Source organism: Gorilla gorilla, chromosome 5, assembly GCF_029281585.2.
Source record: "Gorilla gorilla gorilla isolate KB3781 chromosome 5, NHGRI_mGorGor1-v2.1_pri, whole genome shotgun sequence".
NCBI lineage: Eukaryota > Metazoa > Chordata > Mammalia > Primates > Hominidae > Gorilla > Gorilla gorilla.
In genome coordinates this window covers 117,578,108-117,603,465 of record NC_073229.2, presented here as the reverse complement: position 1 = coordinate 117,603,465, position 25,358 = coordinate 117,578,108, and the positions used below count along the sequence as shown (strand labels likewise).

Below are 25,358 nucleotides of genomic sequence, written 5' to 3'. Positions count from 1 at the left end.
AGTTCTTAAGAGATTTGAATACCAATTTTAGAAAAACAGACATAGACTTTAATTCAAAAATGAAACAATGGTCCTCTGAATATTTAATTCGTGATCTTTGAATGTTGTCTTCCTAAGGCTAGGCTTAGTTTGGATAGAGACTAAGATGGCTTCTACTGGGTGTAGAGAAATATGCAAAATCTATGCATCACATAGACCTTGGAAATGATAGATATGTGTATTTGAATAGGTAAATATTTCTGGATCTATGTTTATGATGAATCAGACACCATTAGAGAAATACATTTTAACTATTTACTTTAGCATTGAGATAAATGCCTTATAATGGTAAGCCTTGAAAATTTTACATTTTGAATTACAAGTATTACTAGAGAATACATTTCAGATTAATCTATAAAGCATAAAACTGCAAAATTACACATTTCGTACAATGGTACACAGAATACACTATCTTAGTCAAGTTTTAACTATAACTTTAAAGATATATTTATAATATAGCTCTAGCAGTACAATTTATATAAAATTCATACTTTCATTCTCTGATCAAAAAATTTATCTATTTGTCTTAACCTTGATTAAAAATTAAAATGGCTAAGTATACGGCATTTGTTTTTAAATATTCATCATATTTTAAGATATTTGACTAGGTAGAACTCTAACATGCACTCTAATGTGTTACTACTTTCCTTTCCTTTTCATTCAGTATCATTCCCCTCCCTGTTTTATAGCCTTCTGACCAAGTATAACTGATTGGGCCAGAGCTGCCAATTCTCTAAAATGGACACAACTACCATTTATCTAAAACGTGATGATCCACTGGACTTTCTCAAAAGTACCTAAGAATATGCATGTAATTACTGTACTGCATTTCTTTATTAAAACTTAGAAAGTAATTGTTCCCTCAAAAGTTTAAATCAAAGGTATATGCAAATATATTATAATTTGTTAAAATAAAGACAAAGATATGATAGTATAGAAAAATTAATTTCAAGTTGAGATCTTAAAGAACTCTCATAAGAGATCTTGTACTTCTTATTGAAATGCAGGATAATTTCTCTTTTCTCTGTACTTGTGAGGTAGATAAAGTAGGTTTTGTCTTTTATGGTTATCATCTATCTTTAAATGAAGGAACTTTCTGCCAGAATTTTCATGTTTTTAAGTTTCACAGACTTTGCCACCAAAGCCTGCTTGTTAAAAGCTTGCTGAAAGAGTGACTACTTAATTAAACTGAGATTGACCTCAGTCATTTCATCAATCTAAAATCAAATAGAGAATGTGGCAGGTTAATTCTGTAGCTTATCTACAGCAATGCGCCTATGAAACCAAACAATGATAATAATAAGCTCATAGAATCTGAGATGATGTAAAATTTTTATGAAATTTTCTATCTGATATGAGTGAAGGGAGGGGAAAAGAGAACAACTTTAGACAAGTCAGATGATAAAAATCCTTACTGTGCATTGAATTTTCTTGCAGTTTATGGTCAATAGTGCAATTATAAAGATATCATCACTGTTGAAATCAACACAGAAAAACTGAATGGTTACCTATTTCTCTAATATGATATTCTCCCTGTTTTCAAAAAGAAACATGAGTCACAAAGGCATCATGATGGGTGTTAGGTCTTTTGTGTATTGGGTTATGATTTATTCATCTGCGTATGTCCCTAGTGCCTTTTTGTATTTAATAAATACATGAAAAGCCTACTTTTGATAGAGGTTTTGGTCACCATTCTCTCTCTGGAATCTTATGACAGATTGTGAATCTTTAATCAGTTTGATCCACATTATCAAGAAGAAATACAGTCACTTATCTTTTTTAAGTTTGCTTGTCGAAATGGTCAAATCTAGCATCTCTCTTTTGAGGGCTTCTGCTCTCCTTAATTCCTCCTGAGAATCTCTAGGCATACACTCAGTCGAAAGGGATCATATTTTGTCCAGATGATTATAATGTTCAGTGCACTACAGACTTTAGTTACATCACTGTCATATCATATATCTTTTAAAAATTGGCTGTACTTAGTATTACTACAATGATACTTTGTTATATAGATCCCTCCATGCTATAATGTCACTTCACCTTTGAGCTAAAATGGTACAGCTCTTTTAGTTCATACTTGCGTAATCAGCATAAATACCATAGCTAGGTTGCTGGGTTCCAAGGCCTTTGAGTATCAGCAAATGTCTTCACCCAGTAAATTTTAAGCTCAATTCTATTTCCCTCACAGTAAGCACTTCTTTGTGATACTTGGGCTCATTTCTTTCTCAGTCAGAACCATTCTTATCTTTCAGAGCTTCTAATACTGTTAAAACTCAAATGGGATAGGTTTGGGATCCTCTCCTCCCAGGAAAGTCCTTGTCTCTTATATAAATTTGTCTTTTCTTCAAAGAGAACAACTGCATGCCAAGTCTAGAGGTATTATAAGACATCACCTCTGGTATGTATAGAATTTTACCCTTCCTCCATGGAGAGAATGTCCACAGCTTTACAATTTCACAACTAGGGGGCACTACTCCCGCATTTCTTTCTCTAAAACAGAAATTCCAAATTATTACGATACATAGAAACTCATTATTTTTTAGACCTCTTCTTAGACCTTTTTGAGATTAGTCAGGCAAGTTTTGACAGAATTTCATTTTTAGTATTAACCACGGCAGAAGATTAGGATGAGGTGTGGTGTCTAAAATACTCCTCAGCCTAGAAAGTTCTCTGGGAACTTCAGAGGATCCTTAAAAACTCTGGACTGTTAAGTCCCAGAGCATGCTCCATCCCAGCCTGGCCCTGTTCTTTGGGTAAAAGACTAAGATAAGTGGGAACAGACTAAGGAAGAGAGTATCTGAGGTCACTCTGGAAACTCAAAATTCTTCGGGTTAGTTAAAAAAACAAAAACAAAAACTGGAGCAAGCTTTTCCATAGTATAATTCACCTTCTAATGTGCCTTTGAGCCTATTCATTTAACTTGGCCTCTATGGACTAAAATAGGTCATAGGACATCTCACAAATTTTTATGAAGGCATTTTGTAGGCTGGCATAGGTACCGAGAGAAAAAGAAACTTAAAAGTAATCAATGAGACAAATATTATATATTCATAATATATGTATATATACATGCACAAATACACACACATACAATTTCACAATTAACTCATCTTTACCTTGTACAGGGTGGGCTTGATTGTCCAGGACACCCAGAGGTCCTGTTGCCCCCTGGTGGTCGCTGAATTATCACAGATCTTGATACCTAAAAATCCTCTGGGTGAAGAGCTTAAAAATTACAACATGAGAAACCATGGAAGCATGTAGAAGTAATTTGAATAATTTAAGCCAGTTCATCCTATCAATCCTGGTGATTTATGGCAAAATGAACTGGAAGTAATGGAAGAAAAGAGCCTCCCCATGCAAAATCAAGTTTGAAAAAAAAAAATCCACTAAGAGCACCGAACATGTGCTACTTGATTTAAGGTATAAAGTGCTACATTTTCCTAGCTACATTTTGTTATTTTAATATTACTTAAAAAAAGAGTAATTTGACTGAACACTTTTTAATATTTTAAGTGATTAGAAAATTTCAGAGGTACCTCAGCAATAATATTCAAGTGGACTCATAATTTAGATATAAATTATATTTTTATTTGTTAAACTGTCTGAAATTAACTCGGAAATTGTACTTAAAGAATTATAATTGTAATCTTCTGAACTTCAGTTATTTATCTGACCTCACAAAAGTGTGTGAAATTTTACAAAAGCACAAAATAAATTCTTGACTTATGGTTTGATTTCTGACCTCTGACTTCCCATACTTTCAGCTAAATCTGAGCTTAGAAAAATTCATGAATTAATACGTTTTTAATGAGTTTAGGTTATGCACATTTTTTTACATTAGACTGCAAATAAATATTTTATATACACTACATAAATCATGTTAATGTAAATATGTAGATGATTTTCCTACACAGTGGAAAGATTGTTTATATTTTGACTGAAATCACAGAATCCAATTTTCTGTAATATCTGTTAACTGAGACATAATGCTTCTTTTCTGCTTATAATCAATTTCTTCTGCACAGTACCTTTTCTAATTCAGTTTAAATTACCCTTTTTCTGTGATGAACTTGCATTTTCACATTTGCCAGCTGTGAATGCATTTTGATGATAAGTACAAAAGTAGTGGGTTCAGAAACAGCCGTTTGATTTCATTGTTGTTGTTAACTATTTAGTTTGACAGTCTTGGATTTGTAACATACTGAAATCTCCAATTGTTCCTTTGCCCTCGAATGGCCTGAATACTAGACACACACAGTATAACCTTTTCTTTCATTTGAAAATTCATAGAACTTATTCCCTGAAGTCATTATAATTTACTCCTATTTCTCTCTTAGAGAATATTTCCCAGAGTTAAACAGTGAGGTAAATATTAGTATTGTAACAAGTTAAAACAAAATAGCAGGTGTACCCTCATTTAGAATGTGTCTTGAATTTGTACATTTCCCTACATGTACAGTCATGTGATTATTGGTAATTATACAAATAAATAATACAAAGTGCATTAAAATTGGGTATATCTCCTTTGTATCTGAAGAGAGGCGTTTTTCATCTTTCCACTATACATTTATTATAGATGTTGCAACAGAGGGGATATAAAATTGAAATATTAAGGTCTTAGTCTCTGTTTCCATTTACTTAAAATTCACTAAATATATGTGGACAACGCTATCAACTTAATTGTACAATGAATGCATAAAAATGTAAAACTAGTTTTCAGAATTATTGCTTTGGCGCACAGGTGTTGGTCTCATACACTATTTGGTATTGCTCAGGAAGACAAGTTCCTTTTGAATTCACTTTATATACAAACACATCGCATTATTAAAAATAATTGATTAGAAATAATATGCTTAAATCATAAAATGAAGCTAAAATAAACTGTAATGGTGTGAGGAAGTTCACCATTATGTTATTTTAAAATGAGAAAGTTTTGTATACTGATAATTTTTATGTCAGTGGCTTCATGTACAAATAGGTCTATATGCTTTATCATTAGTCAAATACAGTCGAGTGTAAATTTATATATTAATCATATACTGTATGCTGAACACTGTCTTCTTGACTGTCATTTATTTTTATTTAAATGCTCCGAATTCTTTGTCAATATATCTAGATACTACAAAAGAAAGAAGAGAAGTTTGAAAAACCTAAAAATGAGTATCACTGTGCAGCTATGCAGGGAGAACTGTCAGCAGCCTGGCACATGTGCATTTAATGTGAAGCTTCTCGTCTCTAAAAATAAGAGTAAAGTTACACATGCCCCTGTGTCTGACAGAGAGAAGGGACACAAAAAGAGGACTCACTATACCACCTACACTCATCAGAGGAGTGAAGGATGTTACTTCTTTGGTTTCCTGGTTTTAATGGAAAAGTATTTGTATTCACATCATTGAGTATTAGTCATTCAATAGATGAAAGGAATATTTTAAACTTTAAAGGCCACCTTGGTGTCATTTTAAGAAGTAGGGATGAGACCCGGGGGAAAGTGTTGAAATCCTGGAGAATTCGTTTTAACTATTAGAAGTGGTTTAATATTTGTAAGTTTGTAGTTCTGTGAGTTCTAAAGACTAAGTGCAGGGATTTATGTTTTTAACTCTTATGTTTTAGTTTACAAGTTTCATCCTTAAATAATCTATTTGTGTAAATAAAGCTTCATCTCCTCTATAGCAAGTGTGTTCTCCCCATATTTTTTTTTGTCTCTTTCTAAGGTTAATCTATTACGCATTTACATTTTCTATGCATCCTTTAAGGGACACTGAAGATGCTTTTTGATACACTTTCTAAAATATTAAATAGGCATAATGGCTAGGAATATGTAACATTTAAGAAATGTTTCAGAAACTACAGAAGCAAAGAGGTTTAAAGAATAAATTTCATATCTCTCTTCCATGTTATTTTATTAGGCAAATAAACACTACAGGAGACAATTTAACATAAAATACAAATAAATATCTGGGGGTTGTCATCTTAGAGAACTCCCTACTATAAACAGCAGAAACAACTCAATTTACTTTATATTTCCAGATAGAAAGGTTGGAAAAAGTTTGGAGCCTTATGTGAGATCAAACTTTGGATCTATCGGAAATAAAAGGAAATCATAAATGACTGAGAAATATTTTTAAAGGAAGAAATTATAGGACAAAAAAAGAAATTCATCTTAAACATGCGATCAAGTTACTCTGTGTGACCTTTGAAATTGAAGATTTGGCAATTAAAATTTTAAAGTTCTTCCTCTTATTACCTACCTCTTGAATACAAAGTGTCCGAAACTGCCTAATGGAAAACAGATTTCTCTACGCAGCCTTCCTTGCCGTTCGGGTTGAATGAATTCAACTGGAGATATTGGTTATGGCTTTTTTTATTCTTAGTTTCTCTTTGAAAGATAAGCATTGAATAATTCCTGAAAATGGTAAATACTTGCGAAGAGAAAGGTCTTGCTTTATGAATTTAATACGTAGTGGCATTCTTTAAAATTAAGTGTAATTTATGCAGCGAAATGGAAAACTATCAAAGTGGAGGCAATCCAAGGAAAACCTTAGAAAACGATAAACGCGTAAAAAAACGATACGCAACCATCAGAAGGTTCTCTCCTAATGTCTCACTTCGCTCAACAAACTATGGTGAAAAGACAGGGCGGAGGAGAAGGGGTGCTTAAAACAAAAGACTTCCTTTCCCACTCCCTTTTCCTCTGTTTCTTTTGCCAGAGCTTGTTGCAAACTCTTGGAAACATTGTTTAAACATAATACACTTGGTTACTTTATTCTTTCAGGGATTGTGGTGGGTGGTACCTAAAACTGACGGCTCTTGGAGTAACAGAAAAAGAGAAGTAGAAACTTTTCAAAAAGGCAAAAAACAAAGTTACCCTGCCCGCGGAGGTTCTAACAACAAAAAAGTAAAACACACTTTACTTAAAGGCACAGCTCATTTCACTGTCCGGGCTCCGTGCTTGGTAGCTGAGAGGCTTGCTTCGCCTCTGGTTTCTAAAAGATCGCGCGGAGTACAGCTATAGAAAAGAGTGTAAGTTGGGAGCGTTATTCTCAGATTTATTCTGCTACGCGAAAGCTGCGGTTGCTAAAAGCAGAGCGTCCAAAGCAGCACACACCTCGGCTGCCATCCTCGTTCTCCTCTGAACATCCAACGCGAGCTCAGAACCTGGAGGGAATCCTGGACCAGCAACCTGACTCCGCTCGGCACCGATTGGCTCCTGCCTCGGACCCCGCCCCCGAGGCCGGGGCGGCCATTTCGCCGGGACCCGCCCCTTGGCCCTGGGAATCGCCTCCTGGCAGGCCGGCTTTGCCTGCCACTCAGCCCGAGTGGCGGAGGCTCTCGGCTCGGAGCCCCGCCCCCTCCCCCCCAATTGATATTATTGGAGTGTGGAGCAAGCGGCCGGTCTGCAGTCGGAGACTTGCAGGCAGCAAACACGGTGCGAGCGAACAGGAGTGGGGGGGAAATTAAAAAAAGCTAAACGTGGAGCAGCCGATCGGGGACCGAGAAGGGGAATCGATGCAAGGAGCACAATAAAACAAAAGCTACTTCGGAACAAACAGCATTTAAAAATCCACGACTCAAGATAACTGAAACCTAAAATAAAACCTGCTCATGCACCATGGTTTTTCAAACTCGGTACCCTTCATGGATTATTTTATGCTACATCTGGCTGCTCCGCTTTGCACACACAGGGGAGGCGCAGGCTGCGAAGGAAGGTAAGGTGATGGGAAGGCAAAGTTTGTTCTGACTTATTTATTTAGATGTCTACCTGCACAAGCTAGCTCGTCCGCGGCGCTGCCGGCCGCGCCTCCGGCGCCGGGCGACCCTCCCCCGCCGGCTCCCCGCCCCCTCACCGCTGAGGCCGCTCCTGGCGGACCAGCGAGCGCGAGCCAGGGCTGTTCCGAGCCGCCTACAGCCCTGTGCCCGGAGCCGTCCATCCGACGGGTGCGGGATTTCTGGCGCGGGCAGTCTGGAGGGCGTGAGCAGCAACGGGGGTGGGGTGGGGTTGGAGGAACTGCCGGCGAGCTTATTTCTTAGAACCTCAGGCGGGTCACATCTCTCTCTAGCTCGGTCTTCCTTCTCTCCTTATTCGCCTTCTGTGGGAGCTGCGGCCAGAGTTGGGTTGGAGACTGGGAAATGCAGCCCCTACCGTCTCCGCCAGCCCGCCGGCGAGTGGCGGGAGCCCGGAGCCTTCCCAGAGGGACCGAGACTTCGATGAGCTCGGAAAGCTCGGGTTACTAATGAAGTGCTCACTGCGTCGGAGGCGGCGGCGCGGTCCTGCGGTTGGCGCTCGGCCGCCAGCACGGAACAATAACGCCGCGGAGGTGAAGCGCGGCGTGCGGCGCGCGACCCGAGGGCCGGGGATGTTTCCATTCAGCGCGCACTGCGCGTCGGGCCCAGCGGTCATGGGGGCAGCGGCAGCCCAGCGGGCTTGGTCGGGCCGTGGAGGCAGGGGGCGGGCTGGAGCTGTGCAATTTATAAGGAGATGCCGCCTGGGCGACTCAAAGTCCCCAATTATTTGCCCCATAGTGCAGCAATTGAAGAATCCGAGTGCCCAATCCTTGCCAAAGACCTGAACCCTGAGGGTTGGTTCTGGTAGGAGAAGGCAGGTTTTATTTGGCAAGCTGTTACAGATACGCCTGTATATGGTTATGTTTTCCTTCTTTGAACCTTGGACAGAAGGTAAAATACCTTTCGGTGCCTGTAGTTGGAGCTGGGAAAAAATAAACCCTGTCAATGGAAGTCTCTCGCTTTTGAGCAGTGTCACAATCCCATCCCCAACCCCCCTCATCCCGTCGCCCCCCTGGTCTTTCAGGCTGTGTATCTAAGTTTCATTTTTCGATCTGTTAAAAGCAGAAGAGAAATAATTACTTATTCCTGATGTGTAGAGGGAGAGGAATCTGTTATGAAATTTAGGTCATGGTGGTTATCGGGCGGGGTGTTGAGGGGACTTACATATAGGTCCTTGATTCATCTATTTCTGAAAACTTAGTGCACCTTTTCGTTATTCTCATCGTGCACTCCTCTTAGTTCGCTCAAGCCCCCCTCCAACCCGGCGCCACATTCTAGTCCTTCTTTCAGCCTTACCTTCTGACCCCACTTTCCACATCTGCAACCTGTATAGATGCTGAACCCATTCAGAGAACCCCGTGCCTCCAAGCTGGCGGTTACGCGTTTGCAGAAGGACGGACATCTGCTAGAAACGCACGCTCATCCCCTCCAAAACCACATTTCTACTCCCCTGACGTTAGTGATCAGAAACCTTCAGCCCTGGCATACTGTGATTCCTCTGGAATAGCGGACCAGAGGAAAAGTTTGCACCGCCGCGGCGAAACCCCGCGCGCGAACACACGCAGACTCGGGCTGGAGTTTGGGCTATAAATAACTGCATCACTAGGGGGAGAGGTTCCTGCAGCCAGAATGTCTAGTTCTCTTTGCTCTTCTGGGTGCAAGCTACGTGAAGAGGATTCTGATTCTAAGAGCCTGAATTCTTTAGATGCAGAAGTGTGATGTATAAAAGGCGCGGGGGTGGTGGGAGGGAGGGCGGTGATCTGTGGCTGGCGGGCGGCGAGTGCGCCCGGCTTCTAGGCGGCGACGCCTCTAGGGCGCAGCGGCGACCAAGAGCTGGCGTTCTAGGAGTTCACAAGCCCCGAGGCGGCCCGCAGTACCCAAGGGCTAGCGCTGGGAACCGCTTGGAGCAGGTGCCGGGCCTCCTGGGGCATTTGGGGGTGGCTAGAGGAAGATAAGAAACCCCCTTCCCTCACTTTCCTTGTGCACGTTCTCTCGGGTAGGTCAGTTATCATCGCTACAGGGAGCGCGTGTCAGAGTCTGACGCTTGGAGGCAAAGTGCAGCTGCTTACTTTTTCTCTCCGTAAATGCCGCCGCCGCCGCCGCCTCTTCCTCAGAGGAGATGCTTCCCGAAAGCCACTCTCCTCTTCCCGAAAGCCACTCTCCTCTTCCCGACTCCTTCTCGAGCGAGGGCGCCACCGGCTCCCTGGAGTGCCCAGGTCTGGCAGAGGCGTAATGGATGCTTGGCGCGGCTGGCGCGCCCGTCTGGCAGCCCCCGCCCCTCCGACGGCCCCGCCCCAGCCCCGGGACGCCAGCCTTTGCCCGCGCGGTCGTTGCCTGGGTCTGTCAGGGCGCGCCCCCAGTCTAGCCCCTCTCCCATCACCTGTTGGCCCTCAGGACTCCGGGGCGCGGAGCCCTGGAGTCCTAGGCCTGGCCCCCAGCGTCCGGGTGAGCCGAGGGACTGCGCCTCCGCGGGCGCAAAGGGAGGTCGGCACTCTGCTCCGAGCGGGAAGGGAAACGCGCTCTCTTGAGGGTTTTACCAGAGAGCGGACCGAGCAGAAGAGAGACGCACGGATCACTTGAGAGCGGCTTCTGATTAAACGTTCTCGGGCCGGGTTCTGTTTTGTTTTAATTTGTTAGTTTGTTTCTCTCTTAACTTGGCCATCACTGCTGTCTGCTTAGGTCCCTTGCTTCCACCCCCAGGCTGAGCTGAGGGGTAGCAGAATGGCAATAAACAGTAATCTCGCAATGTTTATTTCACTCTCAGAAATGACCCAAGAAGGTCACCTGCATTTAAAATCCTGTTGTCTATATTCAGCACACAAGGAAAATAAAATAAAAATAAAGAAAGCATCTCAAAAAGAGTAGAGTACCTGGCCACCCACCTTGTTTCCTTATGCTTCATGTCTGTTGTTGAGGATAAAAATAAACTTTAAAAATTACTTTTTATATAAATTCGCTAGTCCAACGATTTATCGATGTTACAAGTTGAAATACAAATTGGCATTTTGAAAGTGTTGTGGGTGTGTTTCTCATTTGAAAGGGAGTCAAATGTTTCTGATCAAGTTTTTTTTTTTTTCCTGTCAGTCTCCCTGAGAGTCTTAAGCGTAAAACACTAAACAAAGAAACAACAACAACAACAAAACAAAAATCCTGGGTCTCTATATCTATTTTCACTTACAGTGAGTAACTTTGACTAGTGTGAAGGAATTAAACACATAATCAACTGTTCCTTTAAACAGATAATCAGTTGTTCCTTTGTTTTCTTATCATAACACATTTTTGTCTTTCAAATACATATTTTATCCCTAGTGATTGAGTTGTATAATTATTAAAAGTTCATATAAGCATGTATTTTAAGTAAAAATTTTAACATTTTGCTGAGGCTGATGTTAAGCCTATTGACATACTTAAAATATATTCACTATTATTTCTGGACAAATTGATGCATTTGTCAAAATGGTGTAGAGTCAGATAAATATTTTTAAAGTGCAAAAACCTATGTAACTCTGAAACCAGTTTGACCAAAAGAGTGAGTGCTTTAGAAGAGTAATTGTCCAAAAAAGAAATAAAATATATCAAATAGAAATATTATGTGTATTAATATATAACATTCTAATGCATTCTCATATTGATAGTATCAGGAGCATTTATAACACTTTATATACATTTTAAATTAATCGCATTATGCTTTTTGATAGCATAAAAGTGAAATACAAGTGATTAGAAGTCAGAGTTGATACCATTTTGAGAATTATCTATCACTTTGAAAATTTAGAAATTAAAAAAATGCTGAAAAAACTGATGTTTGACTAACCTGAATAAAAATCTTGCAAATAATAGGCAATTTGGTTTTCTGATAACATTGCTTAACATAGTTTTTAACATTTCTGTATTCATTTTAGCTTAAAAAATGACACTGTATGTGGAAAGATTTTTTAAAAGATAAACTCCAATTTTCAAAAGACAATAGAAAATACTGCTGGCAGAATGTTACAAATTAATGACTGGATCAAGAGTAATATAGGAATTATACCTTATTATGTTCATGTTATTGTATTTGACAAATTTGAACAGTTCAATGGTTTACAAAACTATAATATATAATTACTGTGGAATTAATGTATCACATATAAAATTTCTACCCTCATTCTAATATTGCATTTTAAGATTTATTTTAATATTGTAATTAAAGCATACCAAATATAATATTGATGTCTTAATATCTTTTTTCCTTTAAGGAAGTGGAATATACATGTATCAGGAGGGTGTTCATTTCACCATTGATTTACATAAATAACTACAGATCTTAAGTCATATAGTGATAGTTATATGAAAAGATTCACCTTAAAAATGTCTACATGTGTGCTTAAGTGTTTCATGTAACATATGGAAATACAACTTTCTTTTTCAGTACTACTGCTGGATTCTAAAGCACAACAAACAGAGTTGGAGTGGATTTCCTCTCCACCCAATGGGGTAAGTTTTTTTCATCATAAAATATCACTTTTTTAAAATAAGAAACAGAACGTTTCCCTTCCCTCCAGGGTAATTATTCACACTCTTCATGTATAAACTGTTTAATTCCAAATATCTTGTCCAATATTATGTTGCATTTATAATGAGACATTGAGTTCCCTGATTAGAGAGGGTATACTTAGAACTTGGGGAAATGGAAAAAAAACAAACCTCATAGCCATAGTCTTTTGAGTTCTTATTGTGTGGAATCATACCTCAGGGTCCAGGCTGTAAATGCTAACTAATTACAGGGAACATTCCTTTCACAAACTCACTTAAACCTCTTTAGTTGCTTTATATTTCTAATATAATCACCATGTCGGTGGTATATAATTCTTTAAATCAGTATGTAATCAATCTGTTTTCCTATTTTTAAAAGTTTCAGTATCATTCAAAATGTACTTTAAAATATAACTAAAAATGTACTATGTTCAACATTTTGGTATACAATTTACTATAAAATATTATATAGATTCTCCAAATTTATATTATGTGCTATCCGCTGTTATTAATCAGAAATGATGGCAAAGCCTGCACATATTACAATAAAAATCTGCAATAGATATAAGTGAAAATTGTCCAATAATAACCTACCAAAATATTAGTAAATCTTTAAAAATACTAACCATTATTTTTCATATGTAAATGTAGCTCAGTATCCGTGTCTTCAGATCTTATTTTTAATTGTGAGAGAGGGCACATTCTTTATTCCTTATCAAGTAAGAGGGCTTTGAGAAAGGAGAAGATACCCTATTGCTATTTGTGTTTATCTTTGGCTTATTTAAAAAAACCGTGTGGAGTGTAAGTTATGATACAAAAACTGTAGCATATTTTGCAAAGAGAAGAATGAAAGTTTGAAAGAGATTGTTGAGATCATAAAATCAGCATGTCAGGAGCTGAAAGTTTAAGAATGTAAAATATGAACAAAACAAATCTGTTTAAGATATTTAGAGTTTTCATTAAATTTAATTTTTAAGATTCCTTTCATTCATATTGTGGTTATCTGTATTGGTTATGATAAATTATAAATCAATGGCAACCATTTTACAGATTAAATATAAAAATTCCATGAGTTGGAGGTGTGAATATAATACCTTTCTTGAGATAAGTGGTTTCTGTGAGTAAAATAATATACATTATAGACAGCCATTCATGATAAAAAATGAAACACCTTTCTTGCCAATGACAGATGTAGCCCATTTTCTACCATCCATCAATTAAAACAAATAGAGATAGAGGATGGTTTTATCTCTGAGGAGAAGTAAACTGATATATGATTGTAGTATTTCATCCATGTAATACACAAAATGACAAATTATGACTGTCAATGTTATCTTGGACTCAAATGGGCATTTTATCAGTCCAAAGTATCTTAACAGTTAACCCTACATGTCTGTAGACATCAACACATAATATTAGAAAACAATGTTGGACAATATTTTCTATATCTGTGCAATAGGTTAGTTTGCATGTGACTAAATACCTAACTAAAAAAAAGTTCCTGAGATATAAGTTTTGAGAAAATATTTATATAAACATACTATAAAAATGCAGTGTCTGAATGAAGACATTTCTCCCAATGGCGTCATTTGTGGAAATGTTCATAATGTCTTAGAAAGTGAGATAATAAAACAACAGTTGTGTTAAATGAATTTATGTAGTTTCAATGTTTGTAGTCTACATCATAGTTTTCCTGAAGCATTCCCCTCTGGAATAAAATTTTAAATAAAAATAAAAATTGATTGGGTTTCAGGGTAGTAAAATTGATTTTTCTTATACAGAATAAATGAATAAATTTGTTCTTGAAGTTAGATAAAGGAATTCTTAGGCTATATTCTTTTAAAATAATTAGCTTTGGTTTCTTCAAACTGCAGAGTTGTTAAAAAGGAGCACATTTATCTTTGGAGCTTTTGATTTTTTGGTAGATATCATTACTAGTTTTACTTCTTTTAGCAATTTCAATCTAATTAAGAGACTGAAATCTACCCATCCAAATGGATGAATTTGGTTATGTTTGGCTGATTGCCATTCAGATTGTAGGCAGCTAACTGAAACAAAGGAAAGCTAGGCACACTGTTAACTAGTCACAAATGCAAGTTGAACTGAGTAAAAGCTGAACATTAAAATGGGTTCTTTACTACATTTGAGTACCTTTGATGATATTAGGCTGTGTATAACAAAATCATACCAAATATATAACATCATCAAAGAAATTTCTTAATTGTATTATATTGCTAATTTGTCAGTCTTGTTAATTTTCTAAGGACTGGTTTTAAAAGTATACATTAATATTGTACAGAACATTTAAATAAATCAATACTCAAATCAAGTATTTAAAATAAAAGTATTTACCACATGATTTTTATTTTCTCATCTTTTCTTGAAACAATAGTTAAAATATTGCATGCTATGCAACTTTGGACTTGAACACAAATGTTTTGTATTTGAATTTTTTATTGGGGAAATTAATATTAACATGACAATTTCATTATTAAGACATCATAAATACAAAGTGGGAAATTTTTTAATAATTGTACGAAGAAAACAAACTATTCATTTAGGCTTTTAAGATTCCTAGGTGAAATGATTTTATTGATTAATGAGCGACAGAATATTATATATGGTTTAATAGTTTGAAATTGTTGCAAATTCTGACAAATGCACTTTTTTCCTTTTTTGAGAAAATATTTAATATAGATTTGTTTGTAATGTACATTATATCAACATATAAATGGACATTTTTAAACATCTGATATTTTTCCTGTCAGAAGGTTTATACTAAATATGATCCAGCATGCAGATTTGCCATGTACATTTGATTGTCTATTGAAAGCAATTTATTTATAAAAATGAATCATACTCTTATAACTACTTATTTATAGTTATGTGGCTTTGTATGCGATATTATATATAACACTGGAATAAATAAATAGCTCTGTAAAATGTTACTTCCTTATATCTCATTTTGAAACGATTGTAAAATATTCCAAATTATAAATATTAACAGGTTGTTGAATGGTTTATTCAGAATACCGTGGGCATTTTCTTCTTCATGTTTTTAAGTACTCTGTAATCGTAAGTATGATATGGCCACTTAAAATGTCAACTGAGTTATCAAAAATTCTGCCAGGCATCTGTGTGTATATACTTTCACTGGTAATTTAAATAATTGTGAGCTTTAGTCTATAAAAATTATAATCTCAATGGAGAACATAAACATAAGCAAACATGTAAAAAAGAAACACTAATATACTCACAGAAAGATATTAAACAAAATGAAATATTTATTGTATGTATACACAAAGCAAGCAGCATAAGTATGTTCCACCACCAGGATGAAGCAGAACCTGGAATCTTACATTCTCTGGTTTATAGTTTTGCCAGCATAGGAATCAACCTAACTTTTTCAAAGATCTGTATTTGTGAAGTACTTGCACTTTCAAAAGCAAAATGTTATTTTTTGCTGAATGACTGATGACCTTTTTTCAAATTTTACAGTGGGAAGAAATTAGTGGTTTGGATGAGAACTATACCCCGATACGAACATACCAGGTGTGCCAAGTCATGGAGCCCAACCAAAACAACTGGCTGCGGACTAACTGGATTTCCAAAGGCAATGCACAAAGGATTTTTGTAGAATTGAAATTCACCCTGAGGGATTGTAACAGTCTTCCTGGAGTACTGGGAACTTGCAAGGAAACATTTAATTTGTACTATTATGAAACAGACTATGACACTGGCAGGAATATAAGAGAAAACCTCTATGTAAAGATAGACACCATTGCTGCAGATGAAAGTTTTACCCAAGGTGACCTTGGTGAAAGAAAGATGAAGCTTAACACTGAGGTGAGAGAGATTGGACCTTTGTCCAAAAAGGGATTCTATCTTGCCTTTCAGGATGTAGGGGCTTGCATAGCTTTGGTTTCTGTCAAAGTGTACTACAAGAAGTGCTGGTCCATTATTGAGAACTTAGCTATCTTTCCAGATACAGTGACTGGTTCAGAATTTTCCTCTTTAGTCGAGGTTCGAGGGACATGTGTCAGCAGTGCAGAGGAAGAAGCGGAAAACTCCCCCAGGATGCACTGCAGTGCAGAAGGAGAATGGTTAGTGCCCATTGGAAAATGTATCTGCAAAGCAGGCTACCAGCAAAAAGGAGACACTTGTGAACGTAAGTAATGTGTCCTATTAAAACTCTACTTTGCCTTTTTAAATTTCAGTATCAGACATTTTAAACTTTAATAGTTATTTGAATACGTGAATCTGCTCTGTACCAGAAGCGCAATTCAGTAGATCTTAAACAAAGTCACCGTTGAACTTAGTGATTGCCCTACAGTAGCATCTGCACTAAGTGTATGTAATCAATATAGGTGATAATGATATTTGTTACTAAAATTTAATGTGTCCTATGCTTAACATGGAAGTCAATAGTTGCACGTTGGGCTATGGAGTTTAGAGAGGAGTCTGGGTAGTTGGACTTGTAGCCTGGCAAGACTGAGGTGACATTTAACAGGATTTAATGAGATGCCATTCCTCATGTTTTTAAACCCATATTGTCTGGGCCCTTGAGTAGCAGTAAATAGGAGGTTAAGAGGGCTGTGAATAAGAGCTCTAGTGACAGGCAGGGCATAAACGAATACATTTACAAACTTTTAGAATTATCTTATATAAATACTATAACTTTAATACAAAATTTTCAAATTTCACTTACAAAATCTCTGTGGTTACTTCTGAGAAAGGTGTGTTTTTTTTTTTTTTGGACTAAGTACCAAAATGACCACATTTTTGTGAAAGTGGGCCAAAGTAAAGTTTTAATTATTATAGTACACCAATTGCATGTTTTGAAACAATCATGTATGAATTAGTAAACTTTTTTCTTTGTTTTATAAAACCTTTTTTTTTCTCTTTCCTAGCATTATGTGGCTAAATATTTAAAACTATGTCATATGGACCTTCAAGATTGATAGATATTCTGTTTCTAGGTTTCATGAAAATAAATTATAAAGTTACGTTACTAGTGTCTCTTTTTAACTTATTATATATAAAACATAATACATTAAAAATAACACATATATCTATATATATTTTTACGCCAGAGCCAGAAGCACAGGTTTTATACTTGGAATTCTTAGTTGAGCTAAAGGGGACTCTTGATGATAATAACTATTATAACTAATTTTTCTTGATAACTTAGTATGTGCAGACATCCTCCATTTCCTTTACATACGCAAGCTTATTTAATGAGGTAGGTATCATTATCATTTATGTTTTACACAATTAAAAAATAGAGGATATCAAGAGTAAATAGCTTGCTTGCAGTTACGTTAGTAATATTTGTCTAAGCTTAAATTCAAACTTGAGATATTCTGACTTTAGAGCCTAGGCAACGATATTGCCCTAGTTTTAATCACAAAGCAAGGAGAATCCTAGGAAATACTGTTTCAAGGCTCATAGTGTTTAGATGCATCATATACGTATATAAATTGGATTACTTCCCCATAAAATTCTCATTCTAGTAGAATATTTTTAAAATTAAATAATTTTTAAAAAGTTTAAACATGTGCTATATAGTATTGAACCCAGCAGCCACGTGTGGCTCTTTAGGTTTTGAAAAATGACTATTCTACATTGAGATGTGCTGTAAGTAAAAGTTACACACTGGATTTCAAAGCTGTACTGCAAGAAAAAAAAAAAGAAAAAAAAGTAACATATGTCCTTAACAATTTTTAAATGTTGATTACATGTGGAAATAATCATATTTTAGGTATACTGGGCTAGACAGAGGATAATGTTAAAATTTCAGCTGTTTCTTTTACTCTTTTTTAGTGTGGCTAGAAATTTTAAAATTGCATTTGTGGCTCACATTGTGTTTGTATTGGATATACTTTTCAAATGGAGTAACTGAGCAAATACCTTTTTCTGTCCTATTCAAAGAGTGAAATACTTCATGTGGATGGCTGCTAAGCATGTAAAGTACCTATGGCTCTACACTCAATTATCATCTTCACCAGAGGTGACATTGTGAAGTGAACTCTGAGCAAAACAAATGGAGATGATATAGGTTCAGGTCCCATAGGCCAGTTTAGCCGTCTCCTTTTATGTCCCTGAAGGAGTCAAACCTGTCTCCTATTGTCCTCTTTCCCTTTCCCTCACTGGCAGTATTTCTAATTGAGTAGAAAATCCTGCAGTTTCCATATATGTGGAAATCAGAAACTGATGAAGATTTATCCCTGCTTGTAGGCAAAATGCTATTCCACTGGGTAAGCAGAGAAATATTCTCAGTGAACTAATCAATTCAATGAAAGGCAGCGTTCCTATTGACAGGAGGTTAACAGTTACTTGAAAGTGATGGTGGATTCAGCAGTAACTGTTACAAAAAATTTTAGGAACATTATTGCACTTTAGCTATGAAAGGAGCAGTTTCAATATTATGCAGAACTTGATTGATATGAAAAAGGAACTTAAAACTTTTACACAATTAAAATGGGAAAAATAACGAAGTAGAAATACATATAAAAGTACACAATTAAATTTATCTGAGAAAAGATAGGAAATAACATTAAAGGCCCTGTGTTTTAAAGGTTTTAAAGAAGATTATGGGTTTTTGTGGCAGTTGTTTCACTTTGTGTAATTTAACTCATTTATTTGTTAAGAAAATGTGATTTCCACATTTATTTATAAGAAAATGTGAACAGGAGCTGTTCGAGTTTTATGCTTCTAATTATAGAATTTAGTAAGAAAAGCAGTCTTAAACCACAGTAAATAGATATATTTATCATGAAAAATAAACCTCAATTTATTTCAAATGAGAAAAATCATCTCATTAAACATGGTACTGTAAAATTACTTACATTCATCAAATTTAATTGCAAGAATTGAAACATTTTACTACCAAAATTATTGTTACCTGCAAACTATACCAAGGTATTTAAAAATAAAATAAAATTACTCCACTGTCATCTTCATTAATTCTGCTTTTGAATACTTGAAATTAGGTATTAATATTATAGTAACATTTAATTAAAAAATAAAAATACATGGTTAAAGGAGGCAAGATGCTGCCTTATGGTTTAATCGAAAGAATATGTGTGCATTGTTATAAGTCAAGTAAATTGCTTATGACATAACTTTCTTAATTTTTAGCCTTGGTGATGTTGACAAAGGAATTAAATACCTTCTACTTAACCATGGAACTATGTTCATTTGCAAAAACACTTCCCTCCTTGGCATAATTCCAATGCATTGCTGCAAGAGTACTTGCCTCTGGAATCACTCCAGGCTTGCCTTTATAGTATTCTTCCTGTTTCCTTTCAATGATCCTGTTAAGAGTTTGAAAACAAATTCCAGTCCCATATTGAGGAAAACTAATGTGTTTGGGAGAGGATGCTAGTGAGTCCCTAGCCAAATGAGAGTGGTTAGCCACTTAAAGGCAAGTTTATCTGGGCACATTTTGAAGTAGCAGCCCATTGTGATGTTTGCTAGAAGACAATATGAAATATGAATAACTATAAAAAACTGATTGTAGGTTTGATGAGTTGATGTAAAAGCTTTTCTTCATGACTGAAAAAAATAGCTCAATTTTGAAAACCAAATGCTTCTCAAGTCTAATATGTGGAGAACTTCTGTCCAATTCTTAAACATAGTATTTTTATGAGGACATCTCTTTATATTGATTTAAGAATTTATAATTTCATTTAGTATACTTTTATTGTCATTTTTTAAAATATACAAGTTATGTAACAACTTTGATGCAAACTAGCCAATACATTTTCTTAGATAAAAAGTATAGTTATTTTAAAAATTGAGAGATCCTGTTATATTTTACATATGTAAATATTTTGGGAAGACTAATAAAATAAATCTACTGAAATATATTTCAATTTTTGTAACTTTTATGCAATTTTATTTGATTTAGAAAGTAGAATAGTGCTTGTCAAAGTGTGGATCTGGATATTATAACTTGGATTTGCATAGACAGTTTGCAGTTTATACTGAACAGTCACATTCATTTTCTCATTTAAACCTCACCACATCACTAAGATGTGGAAAATATTATTGTTTTTCTCTCTCTTTCAACATATGAAGAAACTGAAGCTCAGAGATATTAATAAGTAACAAAATTGGATAAGAATTCAAAAATCCTGTTTACCAATTCAAGTCTTTTTTCCTCACTCCACTACTTCTCTAAAATTTGTTCTGGACTTTACCCAGTAGATTTTAGTTACTAAAAAACTAATGAAACTTTATTCTATGTAGGGTGACCATATGCCGGATATGCCTGGGATAATTGTTTTTTTTAATTAACACTGCTTCTTTTTGCTTTGAAAAATGTTTTTTTTTTATTTGGATGATAATCCTACTTGTAAAAAATTCTTCTCATTTGGAAGTAAAAAATTCAAAGACATAAGATTTACATGTACATATATCAGAATATAGAAATGTGATTTACTTGCATTACTATATTGCTTAATTTAAATTTTCTGAAAGCAAATATGTAAAATTTTTCTTTCAGATGATTTCATATAAAGGGGAATTCAAGTAATCATACATTTATAATTTTTATGAGAACTTTTCCTACTAGCAGCTTTTTAATAGTTTCTGTTAATGTTAAGAGGTCTATCATTATTTTAATAATATATAATTTATGAACATATGTATAATTTAACAAATGAAACAATACATTCAATTTTATAGCATCAACAATATTTAAACTCTGTTTCTTGATCAAAGTTTTTGAAAACTGCCTTTATTTTCACAGATAAGTAGCATGTAATTTGTACCATGAAATTTTCATAACAAATGAGTCTTTATATAGTATTTATAATCATATATATATATATATATATACATACACACACACACACACACACACATATATACAGAAATGTAAGAAACACCAGTGGGTTAATAGCTCAGATGCCGGAGTCACAGTTTCAGAATGCTGGTTTCACAACTTACTAGGTGCATAAAGTAGGACAATCTCTCTAAACCTTAATTTCCTTAAGTATAAAATGGGGCTAATAGAAATAGTACCTCCCTCATAGGGTTCTTGTCAGAATTGAATGAAGTAATGTATGTACAAATCCTAAAAATAGCATGTGGGACATAGCAAATAATCAATGAATGCTTATTATTAATAATAAAACAAGGAATTTGCTAAGTAAAGAAACCGCATGGTGATGAACAAATGAACATGTATCTCACAGGCCACAAATAGTTAAATATCCTTTAAGCAAGTAATTTCACACCTGTTAATTTATCTAAGAAGGCATTTCAATTAAAAAATATTTTACATAACCCTTTTTTTCCACCAGCAGTGTATGCAATTTTAATTATTGAAAATAACCTAAATGTCCAAAGTTAAGGTGTATCACCTTGATTGAACTTAGTCTATAGAATATCAATGAAACTATAAAGGAATTTTGAATTTGTATTAATAATTTTGAATGAAAAACAAAAATTTGTATAAAATGACATTTAGAATTATGCAAAATATACATAGGAAAAAGAATAGATGGTAGTCTAACAATGAATGTATCTGTGTAGTGGGATTGTGGGTGATCTTTTGTTCTGTCTATAATTCAAAACATCTTGAACATTAACTTTTATTTTTGTACACTATAATTTTAAGTTCTAAGTAACCAGGTAGCTTATATAAAGACAACTTGAATTGTATCTCCAAAATATGGGTTTTTAAATTAAGTTTGTTTATATATAAACACAGGGCTCAGGTACTATAGCAGTAGTAAGTGGCAAATATAGTTTAAATTATATAAAAGGTAGAAGATATTAATAGAAGGCATTCAATAAATACAGCTCATAGATTTTGTTCGTTTTTAGTTGTTAATAGATACCAAATCCTATTTTAAGTACTTGCATGTATTAAGTAATTTAACCTTAAAGGGAGGTGTTACTAATTTAGTCTAATAGAATGAGACTATTATTACCCAGTTTAAAAGAGAAAAAATACTCTTACCGTGAAAAGTATATGTCTCTCTCTCTCTCTCCCTCTCTCTAAACATGTGTGTATATATATATATATGATTATATGTATACATATATACATATATATGGTTATATATCTTATATAAGTTTGTATATATATGAATTCATGAATAAAAACAATGTAAGGAAACTGAAGCTTAGTGATTTTGGGTTAAGTACTTATGATCACAGAGTGGTGAACTGCTTTTTAATCAAGCTAGTCTGGCTTCAGAATCCTTATAACCTAACCAATACCCTGGATCATGTCATTATAGAGGAACATTTTATCTATTGCAAAGTCTTTTATGAACATAAACTTTTTTCAGAACATCTTGAAAGGTGATACAAATCTGAACATTTTCTTTCATTTATCATAATTTCGAAATATGTGTCTCTACCTTTCCTAACATCCTAAATATTTCACTTGCTTTGTCATTCTCTTTTTGATTCCAGTTCTTTCTTTAGATGGCCATCAGATTGTATTTTGTAAAACACAACATAGTATCATTATTCAGAAAGCTTCAGGCTTCTAATTACCTAGAAAAATTGTCTGTATTTTAAACTTGCATGTAAATTTCCTCATCTTCACCTTATCTTCTTTTCTAACTTTCAGTCACATTTTTATCACAGTTGAAGCCCCTGCTCCCTCTGCCAGATATTGTTCTCTCACTTTACCTTAAGCATGCCCATAGATATTTCTACGATGTCTCATTATTTAACATTTGGCCTCAACTAAAAAGAAAAAAATTAACAATTATATATCTCACAATTTTCTATTATACTTTAATTATATGCATTCTTGAAGAGGCTTCCCTAGCTTCTTTTTCAAATTCTGATGTTGGTTACTGGCAGTACCATTCTCCTTGTTCTTAATCTATATTGTTTTTTCCTATGTAGGTACCATATATTTTCTTACGGTCTCCCTGTTGTAGAAATTCTGCCTTTCCTTAAAATATCAATTTAAATACCACGTATACCCTGTTAGGTGATCTCTCCTTTTTCTTTCTTTCTTTTTTTTTTTTTAAGAGATGAATGTTGCCATGTTGCCCAGGTGGGAGTGCAGTGGCTATTCACAGGTGCAACCATAGTAGATCATAGCACACTACATCCCAGCACTCCTGGGCTCAAGTGATCCTCTCTGCCTCCACCTCCCAAGTAGCTGGGACTACAGGCATCTGCCACTATGCCTGGCTTCTCTTTTTGAGTACTTAAACTTTGCCCTTTCCCTAGGGGAATCATTGCATGCTATCTTATTTTATTCCTTGTCTTTTCCTCTTAAAGATTCTATTTTTTTAAACAGCTAAACCTTGTGATTTTTTTTTTTTACCTACCCGCCATGATGCCTAGCAGTTTCTTACACCACCTTAACCTTCCAATAAATATTTATGAAATTTCTTAAAGAATTACTCATAAACTACCCACTGGCAAAGCAAAGATTTTCTTTCTCTGAATTCATTTAATTCAATGAATTTAAATTAATTTCAATGCAATTAATTTAATTTCTTGTATATGGCTAGTCTGTATGAGTAGTCTTAAACTTTGTGAGGATGGGAGTCCTTAACTACATTCCATTTTCCTCATAGCAAATAACAGGATAAAATGCTAATAATTAGCAAACATAAACAAGACTGTCTTCTGGAGTTGAAGAATTTATTCGTGTGAAGATAATATAACTGTTATTTATTGTCACATTCTCATGCTTTCTTACTGTCTTTATGTGTCTTTTCAATTTCTCCCTTTTTCTCCTCTGAGGAAATAAAAGGCATTTCACCCTTGTTAGCATTATTTATGTCTTAAGAAACAGAGATCTAAGAGCCTGCTAACATTTTCTATATTAAGAAGGCCTTGAAGTGTGTTTATATTTATATTATATGGGAAAGCAACCTTTGTTATAAAATTATATTGTTTTGCTTCCAAATTATATATTATAAATATTAGTTTGGATTGCAAAACAAAAAATAACAGAAAGAAACAAAACATGATAATTATCCCTAAGCTAATATTACCCTATTGTCTCTGTAAGTGGGAAATTACATAAATTCCATATTATGTCAAAACGTTTTTCTCCCATTTGAGTTATACCTACACATATTACCTTTACAATTTTTTATGCCCTTCATTAAATTATTCACATTCAGAAACTCAAAATACTTGTTTAAGACATTTTTGGATAGGTAACATACACAGATCTAGAACAAATGTCATCCCTGTGACCCAGTTCCACAGTATATTTTTCCAGGTACAACTATTGTTATTAGTTTCTTGTGTACCTTGCAAAGATAATTGCTCTTACCTTCCTTAAAAACATGGAGAAATATCATTTTGATGCTTAAAATTAGAATCATGTCACAATTTCCAATTAGAACATTGTAGGTTTTATTTGAAATTATACTTCTTTTTACCCATATTTAGTCATCTTTGTTCTCACAATGCATTTAACATGGTACTTATTTCAGTAAATAAAGAAGGATAGAAAGAACTGATGAAAGGGGGGAGAACATAAGGAAATATGGAAGGAAATAGGAAATTAATGTGTCTGATTTAGTTTTCTGTGGTTTGTTAGTCTAGTGTGACTTCAGAGTGTTTCTAATTAACCTAGCATTGGGAAGTATATGGTCAGTCTTTTATAAATTTCTAGTGGAAGTTTAAATTGGCATCAGTTTCTGGCAGGCAGTGTTATAATACATATCAATTATGCCTTAAAATTTTGCATTTGATTTGATTTTTCTGTGTAATTTGTAGCTATTTTCTCTAAGATAATCACTAATCTATGAAATATTCATGATGATATTGTCTATCATTAGTTATTTTATAGAAATAATATTTTCATGGGAGAATTTTGACACAGCTGTATATTTGATATTTTTCTCTGTGTCCATACAAATATGATACATGAATACCAGAGGAAAGATTTCAGAAAATCTTTTTGTTTCAATTTTTCTCACATTTAAATAACTTTAAATTACCTCATCCCCTGCAAAATATCTCACAAATTTAGTTTTATGGATGCATGTCTTCATTAGGATATTCATGTAAGT

General features: G+C 34.9%; 1 protein-coding gene across 7 annotated transcripts in view; it reads left to right on the top strand.

The window, feature by feature from the left end:
• The first annotated feature begins 7,038 nt into the window (after nucleotides 1-7,038).
• The window catches only part of EPHA7 (EPH receptor A7), a 178,400-nt gene continuing 160,080 nt past the window's right edge, over nucleotides 7,039-25,358 (top strand). For 6 of the 7 annotated variants that reach the window (XM_055389592.2, XM_019030180.4, XM_004044420.5 and 3 more), the window contains exons 1-3: nucleotides 7,410-7,748; nucleotides 12,236-12,300; nucleotides 15,838-16,507. In XM_055389592.2, coding sequence (XP_055245567.1) covers nucleotides 7,652-7,748; nucleotides 12,236-12,300; nucleotides 15,838-16,507 — 832 coding nt within the window. In that variant the 5' untranslated portion in view covers nucleotides 7,410-7,651. Of the gene's footprint in view, nucleotides 7,749-12,235; nucleotides 12,301-15,837; nucleotides 16,508-25,358 lie in introns of all 7 variants that reach the window. The other variant, XM_019030179.3, reaches the window with a different exon arrangement.